The sequence below is a fragment of the Micropterus salmoides genome, unplaced genomic scaffold (assembly GCF_014851395.1).
Source record: "Micropterus salmoides isolate LMB-PRFRI ecotype aquatic unplaced genomic scaffold, ASM1485139v1 Ms_hic_scaffold_17, whole genome shotgun sequence".
Classification (NCBI taxonomy): domain Eukaryota; kingdom Metazoa; phylum Chordata; class Actinopteri; order Centrarchiformes; family Centrarchidae; genus Micropterus; species Micropterus salmoides.
The window spans coordinates 21,473,974-21,496,483 of NW_024040817.1; the positions used below are offsets into that span (position 1 = coordinate 21,473,974).

The 22,510-nt window shown below is 41.8% G+C and overlaps 1 protein-coding gene across 2 annotated transcripts; it reads left to right on the plus strand.

Annotated features, from left to right (window-relative positions):
- Nucleotides 1-36: 36 nt before the first annotated feature.
- Nucleotides 37-20,946, plus strand: col1a2 (collagen, type I, alpha 2). Of its 2 annotated transcripts, XM_038724496.1 has the most exons (51): nucleotides 37-233; nucleotides 2,020-2,024; nucleotides 3,028-3,039; nucleotides 3,338-3,373; nucleotides 3,808-3,891; nucleotides 4,575-4,631; nucleotides 4,806-4,850; nucleotides 4,991-5,044; nucleotides 5,186-5,239; nucleotides 5,368-5,421; nucleotides 5,524-5,577; nucleotides 6,228-6,281; nucleotides 6,661-6,705; nucleotides 6,927-7,025; nucleotides 7,606-7,659; nucleotides 8,064-8,162; nucleotides 8,545-8,589; nucleotides 8,847-8,945; nucleotides 9,115-9,168; nucleotides 9,280-9,387; nucleotides 9,489-9,542; nucleotides 9,634-9,732; nucleotides 9,998-10,051; nucleotides 10,229-10,327; nucleotides 10,434-10,487; nucleotides 10,602-10,655; nucleotides 10,815-10,868; nucleotides 11,285-11,338; nucleotides 11,447-11,491; nucleotides 11,715-11,813; nucleotides 12,095-12,202; nucleotides 12,316-12,369; nucleotides 12,482-12,535; nucleotides 13,232-13,285; nucleotides 13,395-13,448; nucleotides 13,565-13,672; nucleotides 14,228-14,281; nucleotides 14,805-14,858; nucleotides 15,017-15,178; nucleotides 15,335-15,442; nucleotides 16,650-16,757; nucleotides 16,942-16,995; nucleotides 17,084-17,191; nucleotides 17,301-17,354; nucleotides 17,515-17,622; nucleotides 17,818-17,871; nucleotides 18,205-18,312; nucleotides 18,432-18,675; nucleotides 18,794-18,978; nucleotides 19,092-19,334; nucleotides 19,550-20,946. In XM_038724496.1, the coding sequence occupies exons 1-51, from the start codon at nucleotides 164-166 to the stop codon at nucleotides 19,694-19,696; spliced, it is 4,071 nt and encodes a 1,356-aa protein (XP_038580424.1). In that variant the 5' UTR covers nucleotides 37-163; the 3' UTR covers nucleotides 19,697-20,946. The 2 variants fall into 2 exon arrangements, with proteins under 2 accessions (XP_038580424.1, XP_038580425.1); XM_038724497.1 differs by lacking the exon at nucleotides 3,028-3,039 and having other exon boundaries at nucleotides 38-233.
- Nucleotides 20,947-22,510: the final 1,564 nt, after the last annotated feature.

Below are 22,510 nucleotides of genomic sequence, written 5' to 3' on the forward strand. Positions count from 1 at the left end.
CTGCCATATAAATAGGCCTGTTAGAACTTTATTATTCTAGCATCACGGCAGCAGGTTTGTGCAAAGTTTGGAGTTACTCGTGTCACCACAACTGTATGCCTGCCTGAAGGTTGTTCAATAACAAGGGCTCAGCAGCACAAGGAGTCTGCATGTCTATTTAGACATGCTCAGCTTTGTGGATACCCGGATTCTGTTGCTGCTTGCAGTAACTTCATACCTAGCATCATGTCAATGTAAGTTTGAATATCTGCTCTTTTTCTGTGATGGATATTTTTTCTCGGTCCCACTGCTTGAGGATCTTGCGCTTGGTTTTTGTTGGGACTTACATCAAGGTCAACCTGAAGACAGATCAAAGCACTGCTGAATAAAATTGGATTGGATTGAGCCTATGCAGAGGATTCTTCACTTTTTTTTCCAAGGATACAATTATTATGATTTGATTAGTTTCCGAGAGGGAGAAGTTGCTCTCCTGGAAAAAAAAGTTTTCTCGCTTTGAAAGAGACCTCTAAAGTAGTCGGCCTAGTGTCTTTTCAAAACTAAATGCATGTGGAGTTAAACGGAAAATAGGCTTAATGTGAATTTTCTCTTAGACATAGGATGAAAAACTGTGTGGGGCGTTGTACATATTGTTCCATCGAGATGTCCAGGGAATGAAGCTTCATAATAGGAAACTGCAATGTCTCCCCCTTGTGGCCATGGGTGCAAACATCTACATGGCACCAATAAGATTTTCTCCCCTTTAAAGAGAGACATCTCTGCTTATCAAAGCTTAAGTAGATGTAAGACTAAATGCTATGCTAATTTTATATTTTGTTAAACCAAATAACCGTGTATACAACGTTCTCCACAGGCACAGTTTACTGCGTGAATGATCATAATTTAGGTCACAAGAGAATTTAAAAGATTAGGTTACAATACATGCATTGAAGTTGAAGCTTCTTGGCAACTTTTTCTTTAATATAATATGGGTAGATAAATAGTCTTACATGACTTTGAATGTCCAAGTGCGCCGCCTTGTGGTCTAGATTGGACATGAGGTGTTAGAGGTCATTGGGAGGTCCCAGCTGAGCCAAACCCAGCCATGACCAGCTGGTCTAGATTCAGAAAGGGCAGCTGATGTCCACCTGCAACAAAGATGAGAGATGCCAACATCGGCCACGAATGAAGCATACAGTCACCAGATAATCTAAATCCAAACTATTTTACCATTTTTGATAGTAGAATTTAATCTAATAGGGCGAAAATGCACCTTTTAATAATATTGCTGCAGAAATCATAACAGCATCAATAAGAGATGTCATATATTTCCCTACACAAATGCTGTAGTTTTTATTTTCTTTGCAGCAGCGGGCCAACTATTCCTGTCCCAAGGGCATAAACTACCTGTTCAGGCCTGTTAGCAGCCGCATCCTTAATAATATCTGGAATGCTACTGAGCACTCAAATTCACATTCGTTACAGAGTTAGACAATTAGAAGAAGTTCACCATGCGGACATGGCCCTCAGCTACACTTTTAGACATGGGCCGAGACTATAGCAAGCAGACTGTTAGCATATAAATACTGTGGGAAGGCTAATTGTTTTAGACATGAATGGAGCATTTATTCCACATTTGGAGATACAGGTGATAAGTGTAGTTGTATTCTGACATTCCCAAACTCTGCATTGTTTATGCCCTCTATGAAGGTTACACACATCAGAACACAGAAAAAGACTCAACATGGGATTACTAGACTTTAACGTGGTTATTATGCATTCAGTCTTGTTTCTGCATAGTGTGGTTACCCCTTGTCCAGTGTGTACACTTTTATAGACTTGCTCTCGTGCAAAGGGAAATACAACCCTTAAGAGGTTGATGCAATTAAAAAGATTTGTAGCCAGATGGAAATAACATTGTTTGTTTTTTCAGGTGACTGTTTTGCTCTAAAAATGCTTGTCATGTTCTAACGGAGTCTTTCCTCTTCTGTCCCCACCCTCCTCTTCTCCCTCTTCCTCCTCCTCATCTCTCCAACACCACAGCCTCGGTTAGTACATGTGCATGAGATCATTACATTTCTTAAAGATAGCTTTACCTTGTCACTGTGCCTTCTTTTCCACCAAACACTGTGAAATATTCCATGAAAAAGGAGCCCTCTCAGCTGGTCTTGACCATTTGGGCAATCTCAACGAGGGCAGAGCATTTCAAATTATTTCTTGCAGTCCTCTCTCCCTTCCTGTCCATGAATAGGTGAGGGTCCTATTGGTTAAAGTTTGTGTCAATGAAAGCTAAAACCGCAGCTCTGAGGCACCCATGGGGCCTGGTACAAAGGATCCTTTCTGAGGGGAAGCAGAAAGGGGCAGAGGGAGTTTTGCCCCTAACAGCTGGCTTTGGGTCAGTTTGGAATCTTCCTCTGCGCCTTGATTTGGATTTACAATTTACATAAGCTGATCTCAGACCAGTTAAGTATAGCTCAAATAAAAAAAAGACAGAAAATAATTGAATTGCTATCAACTAGTGGAAGCCCCTCTAACGGAAAGAGAGTAACCAAACAGAACCTGTTGAGTGTTTGCCTAAATGATCCTGCTCATAATTGAGATTGCCTAAAATGAAATACCTATCAGCATGGTGTTTGCAGCATTTTAATGTTTTAAAGGTGCAGTATACACTGTGTGGTTCTGGTAACATTTCAGAACTTCATTTGTTCCGGGAACTAACATGCTGTTAGTGCTAAGAGGTTGTAAGAGGGTCTGGTTTGGGTTCATTGTGTGGCTTCTTTTAGCATCTCTGTGCTTCTGTTGATCATACAGATCATATGCACGTTGCTCTGCGTGTGTTTTCATTTTAATTCCTGCATGAGCATGTTTTATCCACCATTTTGACAGTATCACATCATATTTTGCATGCTTAGCTGCCACTCATCATCTCGCTTATGCCAAAGATTAAGGAAGCCGAATGTTTCGGTATAGCCTACACGTTAAATGACCGGAGAGACCCTGAAAAGACTGAATAAATAAATCTTAAATTTATTTATTTTCTCTTTTATTTAGGGAAGACTCAAGGTGAGCACATACTGTTGTTCTTATGTGTCATTTAGCACCTACAGTGTGGCATATCAGACATAATGTATAGCTTAGATTGGAAAGGAAAGAGGGCATCTTCATGGTGTGTGGTCTAATCACTGAAATGTCTTTTAACTTGCTTGTCCTCTCACTGTAAGGTTGCTTTTAGTTAGATTTAGAATGGTTTAGATTAGACGCAGTGGCATGCTTTGCTGGAGGAATCGTTAAGAGCTGACATGTTGCTAAAGCAGACATCTGCTCTTTGTTTTGGTTTGACTGAGTGATTTTTCCGCTGCAGGGTCCCAGAGGAGACAAAGGACCTCGAGGTGACAGGGTAAGCTGACTTGAAACTCTGCTTCCTCTGATTCGAACTGTTACTGAATATATAATTTAAGTATTTAATGTGGCATATATTTGATGCATCTTTGGCACAGTGTTTGTTGACGTCATTTGACCTTCTAATCCCAGTAGGCCACACCCCTTTGTTTACATCAGTCATAGGCCTAGTTCTTATGTGAATGCATATGGTATTAAAATATGACGTCATAAAATATTGACGTCATTTATTTTATTGCCAATTGATTTTTTAATTGGTATTTTTTTCTGCTTATCATGTCTTGTAATAACACAATTTCATCTATGTATCTATGTACTAATGTTTCTGTTTATTTATGCAATAGAATAATGTTGGAATCATAAGACGGCATCTTATCAGCAGCTGTTCAGTCAGTAACAGTGTTTACTCACTATAAAATCTGTGTTTTACAGGGTCCTCAAGGCCCAAATGGAAAAGATGGCAAACCCGGACTCCCTGGCCCCCCTGGCCCCCCTGGTCCCCCTGGACTTGGAGGAGTAAGTCCATTATCTATACTTAAATAATAAGTTGCTTGTCTTTGCAGTGTTTATCTCCAAAAGTGGTCCAAAAAATGTTCCTAGCTGTGATTTGACTTCCAGTATTTCTCCTGGTTCAAACTGTGCAGAAAAATCATAAAAATATGTCAGTTTGAATGAATTTGACCCACATTCATCTCATTCAGGGTTACAGGCTGTGATTCTGTGCGGCACTAGGCTACAGTGTTCATAATCGCCTTTGCTGCTGTGTCACACTTTTTGTTTTTTGTTTTTTGTGAGCTCATCAAATCAAATTCTTATCAACTATGTTATGTCACAATACAGTATTGAATCTTATTAATGATGCCCCATGACCTTTGACCTTTTGTCCTTTACCCATTTAACGCCATGGCCAACAAATAGAACGGTACACACCTAGATAACTATTTGAATCTACTATTAAAATTGTTTTCAAACCCTAAAAAATATAGGGCGCCAAGTTGAATTTTGAATGAACAGTAAATCAGTTTACAGGTGCAAACAAGCATCAATTTTTTGGTTTATGGTAAGTCGTAGAAGTATTTCTTTCATGGCTGATTATCAGTTTGGACTACTGGAAACACTAAAAGCTCTGCTTGTCCTGATATATTGTTAAACATTTGTCATTATGACTAATTAATCTGTGTTTTCATTCTGTTTAACAGAACTTTGCTGCTCAGTATGATGGTGCAAAAGCTCCTGATCCCGGCCCTGGACCCCCAGTAAGGGCCCCTCTCTTTCACATGTATACACACTAAGGCCATTACAGATGTTTACCCACAGCACTATTCTTCTACCTTTATTTCAATAGATAGAGACTGGATCTAAGCTGTCAATTATTTTAGGTAGGATACTCAATGATATGAATAATTAACTATTAACTTTCTTCTTTTCAGGGTTTACCAGGACCCAGAGGCCCTCCCGGACCTCCTGGACCCCCTGTAAGTTCACACACACCACTGGAAATTTAAACTATGGAGTGATCTGATCAAACTTGACCAACTACTCATACCCGTAACCTCAAAATGCAATTTGCTGTTGCTATGGTGTCTAATTAGCTCTGCCTGTTATCATTCAACAGGGACCTCAGGGACACACCGGACACGCTGGTGAGCCCGGAGAGCCCGGACAGACTGTAAGATTATCCTTTAAAATATTCACATTTCTTCAAATTACCACGTTATTAGAATTACTTTGGGATCAGACACACCCATGTGATGCCACCATCTTAAAAGTCCTTGTCGTTGTTGAGATCTTAAATGTCCTTTTTTCTAAGGGCCCCATTGGTGCTCGTGGACCCCCTGGACCCCCTGGCAAAGCTGGAGAGGACGTACGTATGCATTTGTGTTTTCTTTTGTTCACAAGTGTTGTCATTTTATTTCCTTCTGACTGTTGTTGTTGTAGAGGTCCTTTGCAGCTAAAATGTCAAATGCTAACATCCGTTTTGTTGTCTCACAGGGTAACAATGGCAGACCTGGTAAGCCTGGAGACAGAGGTGTCCCTGGCCCACAGGTGAGAGATTTGCTCCAAAACAAGGACAATGAACCACAAACAGACATCTGAAGTTTAAACGCAGTATGTCTTAGTAACATAAATCATTGTTTTGAATTGTAGGGCGCTCGTGGATTCCCCGGAACCCCTGGACTTCCAGGAATGAAGGGACACAGAGTGAGTGTTGATCTTTTCCTCTGCTTGACCTGAACGTTGCCTTGTGGTAATCACCTGAACTATCTTAAAGCAAGCGGCCGAGAAACTAGCTTCACCTGTGCTGAGCTAACATCCCTGTCTCCTGAGGAGCAAACTAGAAATCAGAAAGAGCCTAATGGTGGCAATCTAAGATTCTTAGTCCATGTTGTGTGATAATTTCACATGTAAAATGTCATCTGTGAAGCCACATCATGGCTATTAGGTATTAGAAATTGTCTTTTGTATAAACCAGAGCCAGACGGTAAACTTCCTGAAGATAGACAAGCTTCCTTAATATTTCACGTGAGGCTTTGGATGTCTTGTATAAAATTCATAAACCTCACAGTGGTCAGCATGTGTCTTGTTTAAACACATTATACACACTTCTTTGATAATCGGATTTATCTAACGAGGATCCCCATCTCCTACCTTTGTCCCCAATCTCTTCTTTTGTCTGCCTGATTCTGGAGTAGCACATTTTAGCACCAACAGTAGGGGTAGTAATAACAGTGCCAAAGTTCACATTCAATTAAATGTTATCATCTGTGTTACCCTTTACATATCCCACAGCCATGTGATACCTGTTAGCCTATACTAGCATCTTTCATTATCACTTTCTCTCTGTGTTTCAGGGTTACACTGGTCTGGATGGACGCAAGGGAGAGCCTGGTGCTGCTGGTGCCAAGGTAAGAAGGGCACTTTCCTCATGACTGCACTGAACAAATGTTCCACTTGAGTACATTAATTTCATGTCGGATCTGAGGGCTGTTTTAATGTTGCTTTCAGCCTACTTATTTCTAATAATGTGTGTCCAGTAGATGTTAGTCACTTAGTTTGCTCTTGATTGAGGAACCTATCAATATATTGTAGTTTCTGCAAAGTGCCTATATTTCAGATAGGATAGTTTCTCTGGTGTAAGTGGAATTTGTAATAATGAAACAGACTTTGTCAGGAATTTTATCCTCACTTGTTACAATCAAATTTCTGTTCAAATTTTACCTGTTAACCTGTTACCTTGAATCACTTCACTCCAGATATCTCATGAACCTCTTGTCTCTCCTATAGGGAGAACCTGGTGCCCATGGATCTTCTGGAAGTCCTGGACTGGCTGTAAGTTTTTGATTGAGTCAAGATTCACCATTTACACACAAAACCTTAGTAACCAGCCCATCTCACTTAGAAAAATAAATCCTATATTCGTGCTCACCTTTTGTCGAGCACGAATTCCATTCCAATTCCATTAATTGACCATTAATCCACATGTGTTACTAATTTTCCTCATTTCAATTGTTAATAATTCATCAATTGTTTTTTGTGCATCCTCCCTTTAGGGAGCTCGTGGTATGCCTGGTGAGAGAGGTCGTGCTGGCCCTGCTGGCCCCGCTGGTGCTCGTGGTGCTGATGGCAATGTTGGACCCGCCGGCCCTGCTGTGAGTATTAAATCCTTTTCTGATGGTAAAAAGAATCCCTTTTGTGACCATTAAACTCAAGAGGCTGGTATCATTAAGATACCTATCCAGATATATATATACATGATGGCTATCTAAGGCTGGATCATATGGCTAAAAATGATATCACGATAAAAAGTTTCATTTCTTTCAAAATCAATAATTATCACGATAAGAATCAAATTGTTATTTCTTTCGAGCGTAAAGGCTGATTTTTTTCAGTCCTATTCCTCAACAAAAGAAACATCTTAATAAAAAAATGAAGTCCTAATTTTTGTATGAATCAAGTGAATAAAATCAAATATTTATTGAATATTTATTGAACATTTGTTATATTGTTATTGAAAAACATTATATCACATTAATTATTGTTATTGTTTTATTGTCCAGCCCTATTGGTGTCTGATATGTGTAAATATCGATGTGTAATATAACACCTTGTATCAGGCAAAGGAACAATTATGCCACTAAATGCTGATTATTGTTGATTAACTTTGACCTTAGTGTGAACTTTGACCTACAGTACACATCCTAATGTCATGTCTGCTGCTTTTCTGCCTAGGGTCCCCTTGGTGCCGCTGGTCCCCCAGGTTTCCCCGGTGGCCCCGGACCCAAGGTAAGTGGGACATCACTTCCAGTGGCATTCCCTGTCCTTTGGCAACATATTCACCATGTTTAGGATCACAAAAAGGTGTCATTTCCCATTAACATACGGTATAAGCGCCTGATCTCTGTGTCAGCATCCATCAACATTCACCATCCTAATAGCTTCTTGTATAATATCCCCAGGGGAATAGTTCATACAGGTAACAGCCTCCGTAATTTGAGACTACGTCCTACATTTTAAACATTTAAACAATTACCTGATAACTTAAATACATACCAACACATGAAATATCAGTATATTGTTTCTTGCCAATGCTGCTTTCCTCACAATATTATCAGCCTGCAGGTATTAATGAATTTACTTTTGATTGCCTTTCATTATTTGATTGTGGATGCATTTTTTGTCGTTGACAGGGAGAGGTTGGACCCGCTGGAGCTACTGGCCCCTCTGGAGCTCAGGGACCTAGAGGAGAGCCTGGTCCTAATGGCGTTGTTGGCCCCGTTGGTCCCGCTGTAAGTATACAAAGATTTTTCCATTGAGACACCTTTGTGTCACTTGCGACCTGTTTTAGAGAAATCAAAGTTCTAGTCCTAGTCCTAGTAGAGTAGTCCTTGGTCTAGTCTTGATTGCTGTGTTGTTCCAGACTGGATCAATCCATCCCAAAACTCCATCAAATACAAATGCTGACATTTATACTGAATTATGATTAAATGAGTGTCTTTGCAGGCAGAGTCACAGCTAAACATGCACTTGTCCCTTGACTGATTGCTTGTATTTGACTTGTTTATTCTTTCAAAATGTCCAATATTATCAATTCTGTAGCAATGGATTTTTCAGTCTGAATTTTATATTTGTTGTGATAAGATTCCGTAATTTTTTGTTCTTCCCCTTTAGGGTAACCCTGGTGCTAATGGTCTGAATGGAGCCAAGGGAGCAGCTGTAAGTACTGAAGTTGTACCATCAGAGCATACTTAATATATTATTATTATTATATATATTATTATATTATATTATATTATATTATATTATATTATATTATATTATATTATATTATTTATTATTTATTATATATTATATTATATTATATTATATTATATTATATTATTTATTATATTATATTCAACATGGTGACATGGTGAAGACATCAAATAAAGGCAATGTTTCAAGTGAATCTGTCCATCATGGCTGTTATTTAGGGCACCCCTGGTGTTGCTGGAGCTCCTGGATTCCCCGGACCAAGAGGAGGACCTGGACCCCAGGGCCCTCAGGGTTCTACTGGACAGAGAGGTCTCTCTGTAAGTACACAACTAATGAACACACACGAACATCCACAAAAAACATACATACATACAAACAATCCACTTGGAAGCATGCAGATGTACACACAACGCATACACAACCTTCACATTAATTGTACACAGATGATTGTTCTTTTCATTAATTGAGTCTGGTTGTCTGTTTTAGGGAGATCCCGGTGCTCAGGGTATTAAGGGAGACTCTGGTCCCAAAGGAGAGCCTGTAAGTTCATATCCTGATCCTGTTCTTTAGATTCAACCAAACTGAATCTTGAGACCTTCATGTACACCACTTATGGCTATTGCCCTTCAACTTCTCTGTTGCCTTCCTCAGGGCAACGCCGGACCTCAAGGACCCCCTGGATCTCAGGGTGAGGAGGGCAAGAGAGGATCCACTGGTGAGCTTGGTGCTACTGGACCTGCTGGCAGCCGTGGAGCTAGAGTGAGTACCAGACCGGTGTCTCTGATAGGGTTGTACTGTACCCAAACAGATCCACATCCAGAGGTTTTATTATGTGAATAATGCCTGTGGGTCTCCTTTAGGGCGCTCCTGGCGGCCGTGGTATGCCTGGTGCGGAGGGAAGAACTGGCCCAATTGTAAGTATTCAATGAACAAACGTCATTCAACAACATGCAATTTAATAGCTCAAATCTACATTTAATTACACTGATCATCTCCTTCTTGTAGGGTATGCCTGGCGCCCGTGGTGCTACCGGCTCGGCCGGACCTCGTGGACCCCCTGGAGATGCTGGCCGCGCTGGTGAGCCTGGTGCAGCTGGTCTCAGGGTAAGTGGTTTGAACTGTGGCAGAGGGATCTGATCTCTGTGAGGTCTCTGAGTCTAGTACATCACAGAGACAACTGAGAGGGAATAGCTGATTTAGCTTGGTGCAGTAGTGCTGTAATGGTTTTGGTACAAGGCTGTTCAGTGATGTTAATTTTTGCCTTTTGTGGATTATTCAAGATTGTAGATGGCCGGAGGGGTCAACTGAAATAGTACAAATGAATGACAATACACATGTTAATGACTGACTTAATTTTTTTTCCCTACAGGGTCTCCCAGGAAGCCCCGGAAGCTCTGGACCCCCAGGAAAGGAGGGACCTGCTGTGAGTAAATCTAAAAAAAATTACACTGAAGCAGAATTTATTGTTAATTATCTTCCCAAATTTTGCTTCACTACATATACAATTCCTCTGCCCTCAGTCTGTACTGTTTATGATTGTACTTGCTCATATAAATGCAATTAAATGTCTTCCTGCTGTACTTTCTGTTTCCTCCTCCAGGGTCCTGCTGGACAAGACGGCCGCTCTGGACCTCCCGGCCCAACTGGACCTAGAGGCCAGCCTGGAAACATTGGCTTCCCCGGACCCAAAGGACCTTCTGTAAGTGGAATAAAGCCAAGACTGGAAAATTAGTAATTGGAATGTTCCTTTTTTGTTTTCCAAGTTTATTATAACCTATGCTTAACCTGCCTTTGACCTCCTTCAGGGCGAGCCTGGTAAGCCTGGAGACAAGGGAGGCACTGGCCCTACTGGACTGAGAGTAAGTGTTTCTGCATATTCCACTGTAACTCAATGATAAAAAGTTTTGAACATTTTAACCAAATGATTTGTCACTTGTTATAACACACCATCATGTTCCTGCCTTTGTCTTTAGGGAGCCCCTGGACCTGATGGCAACAATGGAGCCACTGGCCCCGCTGGACTTGCTGTAAGTACCCTAATGTACAGCTTTCATATCACCCTCTGTTAAGGGTAGTTTCCCCTTTTCTCCAACAAATAAGTTTTTCAGTAAAGTTTTTTATATGGTTTTGTTACTATAACTACAAATGCCGTTTTTAACATTTGTCTTCTCTCTTTCTCACTACAGGGAGGTGCTGGTGAGAAGGGAGAGCAGGGACCTGCTGGAGCTCCTGGCTTCCAGGTTTGGATCCATCATCTGACTCTTTACAAACCAGCAATTTAGAGCAAATTTTCCCAGGGAGTTCATCGGTACATCTTTTTACTGCCCTTCAGGCAAATGTTGTGATTTCTGGTTGCCATTCAATGTAAGAATACAAAACACCCAGTAGCAGAAACCTCCTGTACAGCCAAATGAAGTTTGTTGCATCTATCATATTGTGTATGCAGCAGTGAGTACAGTCAGAGGCAAATTCCTTACTCATTGTAAAAAATATTCAAACATCATGTTCAAAAGCACTAATCAGAGAAAATTCCATGTTAGTAGCCATACTACCTATTTTCCTGAGAGGTTTTATTACACCAGAAAACATATGATTTTTAGATAGCAGTGTCTGATGAGTCCATTGGTCCTGATTTTGCGGCTTGATATTTTTTCAGGGTCTGCCTGGTCCCGCTGGAGCTGCTGGAGAGGCTGGCAAGCCCGGAGACAGAGTAAGTAACACACAAACACACACACATAAACTCCTATGTTGTAGAGTCAAACCACAGACATTGTAGAATAAGCTGCACATGTCTAACTCTCCATTTGTTTCTCTACAGGGTATCCCAGGAGACCAGGGAGCTTCTGGACCTGCCGGTGGCAAAGTAAGTTCACCTGTCCATGCCTTTGTTTCCCAGAGCACATGCAGTGTTATTAGTTCACACTACTATGGAGCCTTCCTCAGATTCCGGGTCTATTTGCAACAAATTATTTTCTAGTAGCCTCGCTAATTTTCTGCATTTTAATATGATCCTAAAACCATGACAATAGTTAGAATACCCGAGTAGCAAAAGACATTAGACTGACTCCCTCGGCATGTTCCTCCAGGGCGAGCGTGGTAACCCTGGTGCTGCTGGAGCTAGTGGACCTCAGGGATCAATGGGACCCCGTGGACCCTCTGGAGCCCCTGGAACCGATGGTGGCAAGGTAAGATGATGCCATGGCTGTGCCCAGTCAGGGACACTGTAACAAGCAAGGGTTATAGATGAAAATGCTGAGCACAGAAATGGTGGCAGAGTTTACTGACATCAGATCAATGCTGAATAAATGATATGCTTTAGTGCAGCGGGTAGAGGTACATGGTTTATTTATTTGCTCTTTTAAGTATAAAAAATATCACTGCCAGGCTAATATGTGAGACAATGTATTTATAGAAGCATGTGTGTTTTATACAAAACATAACCATAATTTGTCATGTCTGTTTCCAGGGAGAGCCTGGCGCTGCTGGAGCTGCTGGTGGTCCTGGACATCAGGGACCAGGTGGCATGCCAGGTGAGCGTGGAGCAGCTGGTGCCCCTGGAGGCAAGGGAGAGAAGGTAAGTTCCACATATCAATGCTAATAAAGCAGGATTTTATTACCTTAAAATAAGCTCAATAATGAGAATGTATTTCTTCTCTATCCCTCACCATCTTCCTCTCACTCCTATAGGGAGAGGCTGGACACAGAGGACCCGACGGCAATGCTGGCAGAGATGGTTCCCGTGTAAGTTGAAGCTCTCTAATTCTTCTTGAGGCATTTCATATAAAAATCGTAGCCATTCACTCCATTAGCAACCAGAGCCTTGGTCTTAGTGTCTTCTCCTCTATATTTCTAGGGTATGCCTGGACCCGCTGGACCCCCCGGACCCACCGGAGCCAATGGTGATAAGGTAAGTAGCTGATATGTGGTGTTATTTAACAAATAAAAACCATTAGAATGGAGGTTTTTAGGACATACACCGTAACACAGATTAATTAATGTTATGGAGCTTTGTTACAATTTAAAAAATGGCCGCCTCCTGCACTATTCAAGATGGCCGACAACTAGATGTGTTGTTGAGATCAAATCAATGTAAGAAATGATCTCTTGGCTGACCAACCCAAAACCATATCCCTGAACATCCCACTTCTCTGTCAGAGAAAATTCTGATTATATTACTGTAAAATTATATCTGGATCGAGAACCTCAACACTGCCACCTGATGGCTATTTTATAAAATCACACCAATGGACAACGTTGATACATTTGCTGTTTATTGTATGTTGGCTTATGTAGGCAACTGACAGAGGAAGAAATACAATGAAAACAATGACACTACATTTGCATTACATGGCATAATAAAGAAAAGCCAAAAATATTTCATCTTGCAGCATTCACATCAGCTCATCAAGTTTTCAAACATGTTAGCTGCTGACAAAAAAAATTTAAAAAAAAAAATTTATTTGAATAAATCTACTACTGTTAGTATACTGTACAATATGTAGAGCATACTCTACAAACGTCAACATAGTACATTTAAAACAATGCTGATGCTGACAAAAGATTTCCCATGTGTTAATTAAGCACTCACTGTTCTCTCGTCCAGGGTGAGAGTGGTTCCTTCGGACCTGCTGGCCCTGCTGGACCTCGTGGACCCTCTGTAAGTTTTACCATGTTCACCCTGAATGACCTATTGATATTAAAATTAGATGAAGACCTTTAGACAACAGTATAAACAGTCTTTCTGACCGACTGCTTCTTGTCCACAGGGAGAGCGTGGAGAAGTCGGACCTGCTGGAGCTCCCGGATTTGCCGGACCCCCTGTAAGCCAACAGCCAACCTTGCAAACACAAATCCTGTCCTGTCCACTCTCTCACAAATCAACATACACACAATTGCCCATATACTGACGCAGCCCCATTACTCTTCCTCCCTACAGGGCGCTGATGGTCAGCCCGGAGCTAGAGGAGAGCGTGGACCTGCTGGAGTAAAGGGAGAAGTTGGCCCCGCTGGCCCTGCTGGACCTGCTGGACAGTCTGGACCTGCTGTTAGTACCATTTACACTGGACACACACATTTGAATTGCCATTGGGGAAATGTAATGTAACTGGGATAGGCCTGATGTGATTTGGGAAGCAGCAGGAAGTTAACCAGATACGAAGCAGGATAAAAATGGATGAGAATATTTATATATACATATAGTGAGAGCATTTACCTTGGCATGACATCATGAGTAATTTCAGATACTGCTGTACTACCATAGTTTAGCTATAGGTTTGCATTCAGATTATTGTAACCCATTCTGGAATAAAATGTAGGATTGTAGTTTATAAACTCAGATGAGGTATGAGTAATGCACTTCTTTATCTACTGCTACTACTACTACTACTTATTATAATTCAATAACAATATTCAACTCATTGCTGAGCTTATTGCATATCTTTTGTTGACAGACAGATGACTGATCTTATGTGATGTAACGTGACCTTGAGCGCCACGAAAAGTGCCATTAAATTAATGGATTATTATAATGGATTATGGATACTGGATTATTTTTCTGCTAATATGGTATGGTGTCTGATTTCTTCGTTTGTTTATTTAGGGTCCTGCTGGTGCTCCTGGACCTGCTGGCAGTCGTGGAGATAACGGCCCTGCTGTGAGTATTGAAGCATAAAAAATGATTCCTCCTGCTTACAATTATTGCAGCCTTGAGCATGTAAGAGCCATAAAAACATGACAGCATACTTAAACACAGATTTAATCACTGTTGCATGAACATGTACCAACCACACACACACTCACTTCAGCCCTTTCAAACAAGTAAAAGCTACCAGAGCATGTGGAAATTAAAATCAAACATCTAATGAGCCAATTTATTTAGCTAGTATTTTTACCAAATTAGATATTCAAAGAACAACTATAGACTTTTTCCTATCCTATTTCTTAAGTAACTGTCAGATTTCCACAACAAGCACCATGAAGAGGTTTTTTCCTGCAGCTGTATCCACAGATTGCAGGCAGTAGCTGTTCTCTTTACTAGACCTTAAACCTCAACTCACTGCTACAAAGCCATCCCTTTTGAAATGTCAAAAGTTCAAGATAGTGTAGTTGAACATTTTGTGTTCTATCTGTTCTTTGATGTATTTATAACTTTTGATCGTGTGTGTTTCCGATGTCAGGGTCTGACTGGTTTCCCCGGTGCTGCTGGCAGAGTTGGTGCTGCTGGTCCCGCTGTGAGTATTGATTTATAATTACAATAATTAGTAAGCATGCACACACTCATATACATACCCTCACACCCCACTCCCCCAAACACACACACACACACATACACACACACAAACACACACACACACATTTGACACCCACTCTCGTCCTTTTCCCCTCTCAGGGTATTGTTGGACCCCCTGGCCTTGCTGGTCCCCCTGGTAAAGATGGTCCTCGTGGTCTCCGTGGTGATCCTGGTCCCAGTGGTCCTTCTGGAGAGCAGGGTATGGTTGGACCTCCTGGTCCAGCTGGAGAGAAGGGATCCCCAGGAGAGTCTGGTCCCCCTGTAAGTTATAGCTCTTTTAAAATTATGAGACTATGAAATACTGAGATTTAAAAAAAAAACAAACAACGAAAATTAAAAAATAAATATAACATCTCAGTTTTATGATCCATAGATCCCTATCCTCAGTGCATTGATATGTGGCTTGTTCATGTTTAGGGTCCTCCCGGTGCTCCTGGAACCAGTGGTCCTCTTGGACTTCAGGGATTTGTTGGTCTGCCTGGTGCTAGAGGAGATCGTGGTTCTCCTGGTGGGGCTGGTGGTTTGGTAAGTACAAATGAATACTGATAGTACCGCGAAAAGATTCACCTGTACTATGACCAGCTCAGAACCATTTTTATTTTATCATTCTGGGTGGGTACTGTCCTTTAGTGTCCTTTGGGCTCTGCGTAGGCACCTCACCTCACCAATATCACTGATGCTCGGGAGATGGGTACCAATGATCTTCTGAGCAGTTTTAATCACCCGCTGCAGAGCCCTCCAATCCTGGGCCATGCACATCCCATGCCAGTTAGTGATGTCTCCAGTCAGGGTGCTTTCTATCGCTCCTCTGTAAAAGCTGACAAGAACATGGCACGGGAATTTGGCCTTCTTAAGCTTCCTCAAGAAATACAGTCGTTTCTGAGCTTTCTTCACCAGCATGGAGATGTGAGATGACCATGACAGGTTCTCTGTGATGATGATTCCCAGGAACTTGATACTGTTCACCTGCTCCACCTCAGCTCCACTGATGTAGACAGGAGTGTGTGTTTTTATCTCCTGTTTCCTGAAATCAACGATCAGCTCCTTAGTTTTGCTGTGAAGTTTTGTCACTGTTAAAAATACGGCCGATGATGGTGGTGTCGTCAGCATACTTCTCAACAGAGTTCTCTCCTTGTCGGGAGAAGCAGTCTTGGGTGTACAAGCGTGAACAGTAGGGGGCTGAGCACACAGCGCTGGGGGGCTTTGATGTTGATCACTAGAGTGTAGATGTGCCTACCAATCAGAACTGACTGGTGTCTGTTTGTGAGGAAGTCCAATATCCAGTTGCAGAGTGTGGCACTCAAGCCCAGAGTGCTGATCAGTTTCATGGGGGAGATTGTGTTGAATACTGATCTGAAATCCACAAACAGCATTCTGATATAGGTGTTGTTTTTCTCAAGGGGTGTGAGGGCTGAGTAGAGGGCAGTGGAGATGACATCCACTGTGGATCTGTTGGTTCTGAAAGCAAACTGGTGAGGGTCCAGGCTAGCTGGGATGTCGTTCAGACTAGACACTGCAGACTTTTTAGGTACAGGAATGATGGTGGCTGTCTTGAAGCAGGTGAGAATCCTCTCCTGAGACAGTGATATGTTGTAAATGTGTGGATAGTTAGCATTTTTAATCACCATGCCCATTTTGCAGGCTGGTTTGAGTGAAAACATGCACCTTTGCTAGCATTCTACAGTCTTTGCCTGTATTTGACCCAGTGATATTTTTCTGCATCCTATCACAGGGAGAGCCTGGTAGAGTTGGACCTCCTGGTCCACCTGGAGCCCGTGGTCCCCCTGGAAACATTGGCCTGCCTGGTATGACCGGACCCCAGGGAGAGGCTGGACGTGAGGTAAGGGCTGAGCAAGTAGTTTAATGAGTATTTTTAAATGTGACTTGCTGTAAATGTATGTATAATTTTTTGGTAGATATACAAAAACAGCTAATTTGAAGACTAGTCCATGGACACATAACAACCTGACACAATAGCCTGATATAAAGATACAACAAAAATCTTAAATATTTGCCATCTACAGGGTAACCCTGGTAACGATGGACCCCCTGGTCGTCCTGGTGCTGCTGGATTCAAGGTAATGCCCTTGCATACACCTTCAAGCATGTTTGTATTCACACATTATGTTCTCTGACCTGCATCGGCCCTTTTTTCACCATGTTTAGGGAGACCGTGGTGAGCCTGGACCTGCTGGTTCCATGGGACTTGCTGGTGCCCCCGGACCTTCTGGACCCACTGGAGCTGCTGGCAGACCTGGAAACCGTGGAGAGCCTGTTAGTATAAACAGCAATCCAGCCAGACAGATTATTTTCATTGCCATTTACAACTTCTACAAACAGGTGGTTGCTTCACAAATCACTTTATTCTTTCTTTCCTTTATAGGGCTCCTCTGGTCCCGCTGGACCTGCTGGCCCCGCTGGAGCTAGAGGTGCCGCTGTAAGTCCACAAAATTCAATAGTCATAGAAATAGCAGAATATGCACAAATGTTCCACATCCATTGCACATTGCAACGTTTTCATGTCTGCATGAAAATTGTATCCTATTCTAGTGACATGATGTTTCTTGCTGTGTGCTGCGTGTGTGTGTGTGTCATAGGGACCTGCTGGACCCCGTGGTGAGAAGGGAGTTGCTGGAGAAAAGGGAGAGAGAGGCATGAAGGGTCTGCGTGGACATGCTGGTCTCCAGGGAATGCCTGGACCTTCTGTGAGTGACAGCACACCATCATAATGCACACAAACAAATATGTAAACGTACAGTACAGCTACGCCTGCTGATGTTCATAGAATACACATGGACTCCAAATGCATCGCCGGGTCGATGTTAACACTGCATATAGAGAAAGTATTTTTAACACTGTCACGACAATGTCGTTCAATGATGCACTTTATCTCTACACAGGGACCTTCTGGTGACAGTGGACCTGCTGGACCTGCTGGACCCGCTGGACCCAGAGTGAGTGGAATTCTAATAACCCACAATACACCAGTGGTAGTCTTGTTTCACTGGTATTCAGAGAGGAGCCATGTCATGAATCCAACACTTGCACATTTTGCTTTTAGGTCAGTAGGGTAGATACCACAGCAGACAAGGTTCATAATAATATGATAAACCACATTCAGAACAGTGTACCTGATAAGACTTCTAAAGGTCACATTGATAAATGTATTTTGTTCTTCTCATGATCACTAAAGCACCAAACACAGAAGACACTGTAATTTACAGTTGTATGTGATTTTCAAAAAAATGCAAATATTCAACTGTGTCATATGGTAATTTCCTCTTCAGGGACCTGCTGGACCCCATGGACCCCCTGGTAAGGACGGCAGAGCTGGTTCCCATGGTACTATTGGTTCTCCTGGTGCTCGTGGACCTCCTGGATACGTTGGACCTGCTGTAAGCACATACAGAATTTAGTCATTTTGTTAAACAGACCGTTTAGCTCCATTGTACATGCAAAGGGATCCAACTGCAACTTTGATTTACATATCAATCCACTCTCTTATCCCCATCAGGGTCCTCCTGGATCTCCCGGTCTGCCCGGACCTCCCGGCCCCGCTGGTGGTGGATATGATGTTTCTGGATATGATGAGTACAGAGCTGATCAGCCCGCTCTGAGAGCCAAGGACTACGAGGTCGATGCCACCATCAAGTCGCTCAACACTCAGATTGAGAACCTGCTCACCCCTGAGGGATCCAGGAAGAACCCAGCCCGCACCTGCCGTGACATCAAGCTCAGCCACCCCGAGTGGAGCAGCGGTAAGTTCAACTTAATCTGATATACCCCTTTAGTAAGGTTTAGATGTATTTTGGAGCTCATGTCTTAAGAGTAAAAAAACTATCTTTCCATCAATATGACACTTTTCCTGTCCTGTAGGATTCTACTGGATTGACCCCAACCAGGGTTGCTCTAATGATGCCATCAAGGTCTTCTGCGACTTCACCACCCGTGAGACCTGCATCTATGCCCACCCTGAGAGCATCGCCCAGAAGAACTGGTACAGAAGCACCGAGAGCAAAAAGCACGTCTGGTTCGGAGAGACCATCAACGGTGGTACTGAGGTGAGCGTCCACTCAGAGGAGACATACACCACACAAGCACACAAGACCAGGAAATAACAAATGTAATATTTTCTGTATTTGAAATATCGACTGTCCTTCTGTCCTCCATGCAGTTTACCTACAACGATGAGACCCTCAGCCCCCAGAGCATGGCCACCCAGCTCGCCTTCATGCGCCTGCTGTCCAACCAGGCTACCCAGAACATCACCTACCACTGCAAGAACAGCGTTGCCTACATGGATGGCGAGAGCGGCAACCTGAAGAAGGCTGTGGTGCTCCAGGGCTCCAACGATGTGGAGCTGAGGGCAGAGGGCAACAGCCGCTTCACCTTCTCCGTGCTGGAGGATGGCTGCACTGTGAGTCACTCTTTGCTTTGGTCTTTACAGTTACCTTCTTGGCTTCAGTTTCATTCTTCCTCTTGAGAAAGAAATTATTCTGTTTATAAACTGCTAAATTTGGTGCAATTTTGGTGTCTTAAGACAACTCTAATTTGCCTTGCAGCTGTATGATTTGTATTATTTTGCCACTATTCTAAAATGAGGTCTCTCCTTTTCTTTCCTTACACCTACAGAGACACACTGGTGAATGGAGCAAGACAGTGATTGAGTACAGAACAAATAAACCATCTCGCCTCCCCATCCTCGACATTGCACCTTTGGACATTGGTGGAGCTGAACAGGAGTTTGGTTTGGACATTGGCCCAGTCTGTTTCAAATAAATAGACTCATGATAAATTAACACCAAAAAAGAGAGAAAGAACGAAAAAAACAAAATCTCTGCCCTTCTTTCTGTGTTGTTTTTTTATACTGAATGCTGATTTCTCTCTGCGCATCCACTTGCTTAAGATGGGCAACTATCTGAGAGGACTGAACGGACTGAGCGGAGCGTTTGTGCAATGCAAATTAATACAGCCAACCCAAAGGGACGCGGGAAAACACCTTGTTGTGGGACATCATGTCATCCTTTTGTAAAAAATAAAAGAAGTGTAATAAAAACGCTGAAAGTATGCATCACTTTGTGGTCTTTGTATATCTTCCAAGGAGGAGGTTTAAAACCACAATTTCCATGAAAAAAAGGTTTAAACTACCTCATGCCTGTACCTAAAGAAAATACTATTGACAAAACCTGGGTCCACAACAGAGATGTTAAGACTTCTAATGCTTCAAGCTTTGTCCCGTATCGGAAGGTGCTCAGTTACTTGAAGCAGAGATCTATGGTGCTAAGATGCAACTGTGGAGCAAACCACTTTGTTACTGTATTACTTTGTATTGACCTGTGAGGAGTCTTGCATTCATCCCCTGATACTCCCCCACTTTAAGCAGGTGGAATGTTCCTAAACCTGATGTCTGGTTCTTGTTTTTGTTTGATTTGGTTTTGTTCTTTTTTTTTGTTTTGTCTAGAAGGTTTTTTTTGTTTTGGTTTTTTGCTCAGGCTTTTTCTACTCTTCAAACCCCACACAGAGTGTTCATACTGACAGCACATATTTCACCCAATTCTGAATGGTTTTTAGGCGGCCTCTCTCTCTCTCTCTCAAAAAATGACACCACAAAGTCTATTGTACCTATTTTGTATATGTGAGATGTTTAAATAAATTGTGAAAAGTTCTGAAATAAAGCATGTCCAATGTTCCAAAACACACTACTCAGTGACTTAAGTGCTTTCATGTTTTAATGACACCAGTGAAGGTGTGTCACTGTATTTTGGTTCTAGTTTGGCTGATCATTTACATATCATCATTGACTTAAACATCTTCCTATTGTGGAAGCACAGCCACATCCTCATTTACCTTGCCCATTTTTTCTTTTCAATGGTACATCCAATTTTAATGTACAGTAAATTTCTGTTGACACTGTCCATGCCAATGTGTGATTACTAACGTGCATTGTTTCTTGTAAATATGCATCTTCTGATGTTGCTTTTCCTTGCATAATACAGCTTTTGCATCCAAATAAATTTCTGTGATTTGGATCGAGGCTTGAATTGCAGTGATGCATGTACACTGGTTTTAGCTAAGATTCGAAATAGGAATATGCAGAAATTACTTGATTTGTCACTTTGTCAGAAGCTGAGAATCAGTGTGTTGGGGGAACTGGGATATGTAAGCTTTCTGAAATTTTTCATTTAATTATACATCCACATGTAGAAGCCGTTTTAATCACCTGCAGCACTTTCTACAACCACTAGAGGACAGTATCGCATGTTTTAATAAGCAACCCTGCTCCATGTAGAACACATTTAGCTTCAGGGGTAGTTAAATAGACATATTATTTTTGAACCCTGAGCAAGACGCATGTCCAGGATCTATGGGTCTACAGTATAAATTAAGCATAAACTATTGATGTTAAAATTGCAAAATGGATCTTTAATGTTACAAACATTAGGCAACACACTTTTTTTTTTAACTTTACATTAAAATGGCACAGCTAAAGTGACATTTTTGTTGATGCTGATGTATGAAATCCTTTTCAATGGCGGCAGTGGGAGTTAACAAAGTACATTATCTCAAATTCTCTACCATACTCAATTTTTAGATACATTTCATACCTTCACCACCTTTCAGCGGGCAATATTTTCACTAAAGTTACTAGTTACTGTGTAGATCCAGCTTTTACAGTCAAAACATATGTCTGTCTAAAAATATGTTGCATTACTGTAAAATACTCAACAGGATGGCTGGATTAACATGTTAGGTGGCTTCTGCCTCCTCCTTCATTCTATGCCCAAGACCTACCCCTTTGTTGGAGTACTAGCTGGCCCCATGTTTTCTGTACTGCATCATGTGTGCAAATTATGAACTAAAATTTAGTCTCAACATTAGACTTCAACACAGGGCTCTTCCACAAGACAGGGCTACAAAAATTGGGTAACAATGCAGGTCCCACTTTTGTTGATGTTGTACTTTAGTGGTGCAAAGTGGCTCCCACAACATATTTAATTGTAACAGTAATTTATGATGTGGTATGGCTACTTTTACTCTGAGTACTCTGAGTACTACTAATTTTTAATTCCACTTCTGACTCAGTCCAAACTTGCTGATTTGTTCCAGCTCTTGATCATTGAGGGCAGGTACTCAGACTTGCTTAGGCATCTCCGGCCTTTTAGAGAAGCATGCTGTATGTTTGCACACTAGAGTGGTAAATATAACTTCCATTCATTTCTAAAATAACAAAGAACCTCTGCAACGGTGTACAGCTAAAATAGTTATGGGAAAAAGAGATCTTTGTCTCTTGGCACAGTATTTAATAAAGACTGACTATCCAGCACATGAGCCCTGAAAAGTTTAGCAATCATTAACTGAAATTACAAAGTACGTACTGGACCTGCTCTATATGAATAGTGCAATGAGAGGACTTTTCTTATGAAATGGCACTATATAAATAAATCTGAATTGAATTGAAATAACAGGGGGAAAAAGCCTGGAAAAACAGTGTACATTCTGCTGGGACCCCAGAAATTTAGCCTACATTTCAACCAACTTGAAGCAGGGGTTTGGCTGTTATAGAGTGGGTGTATCATAACTCTACTGGGACAC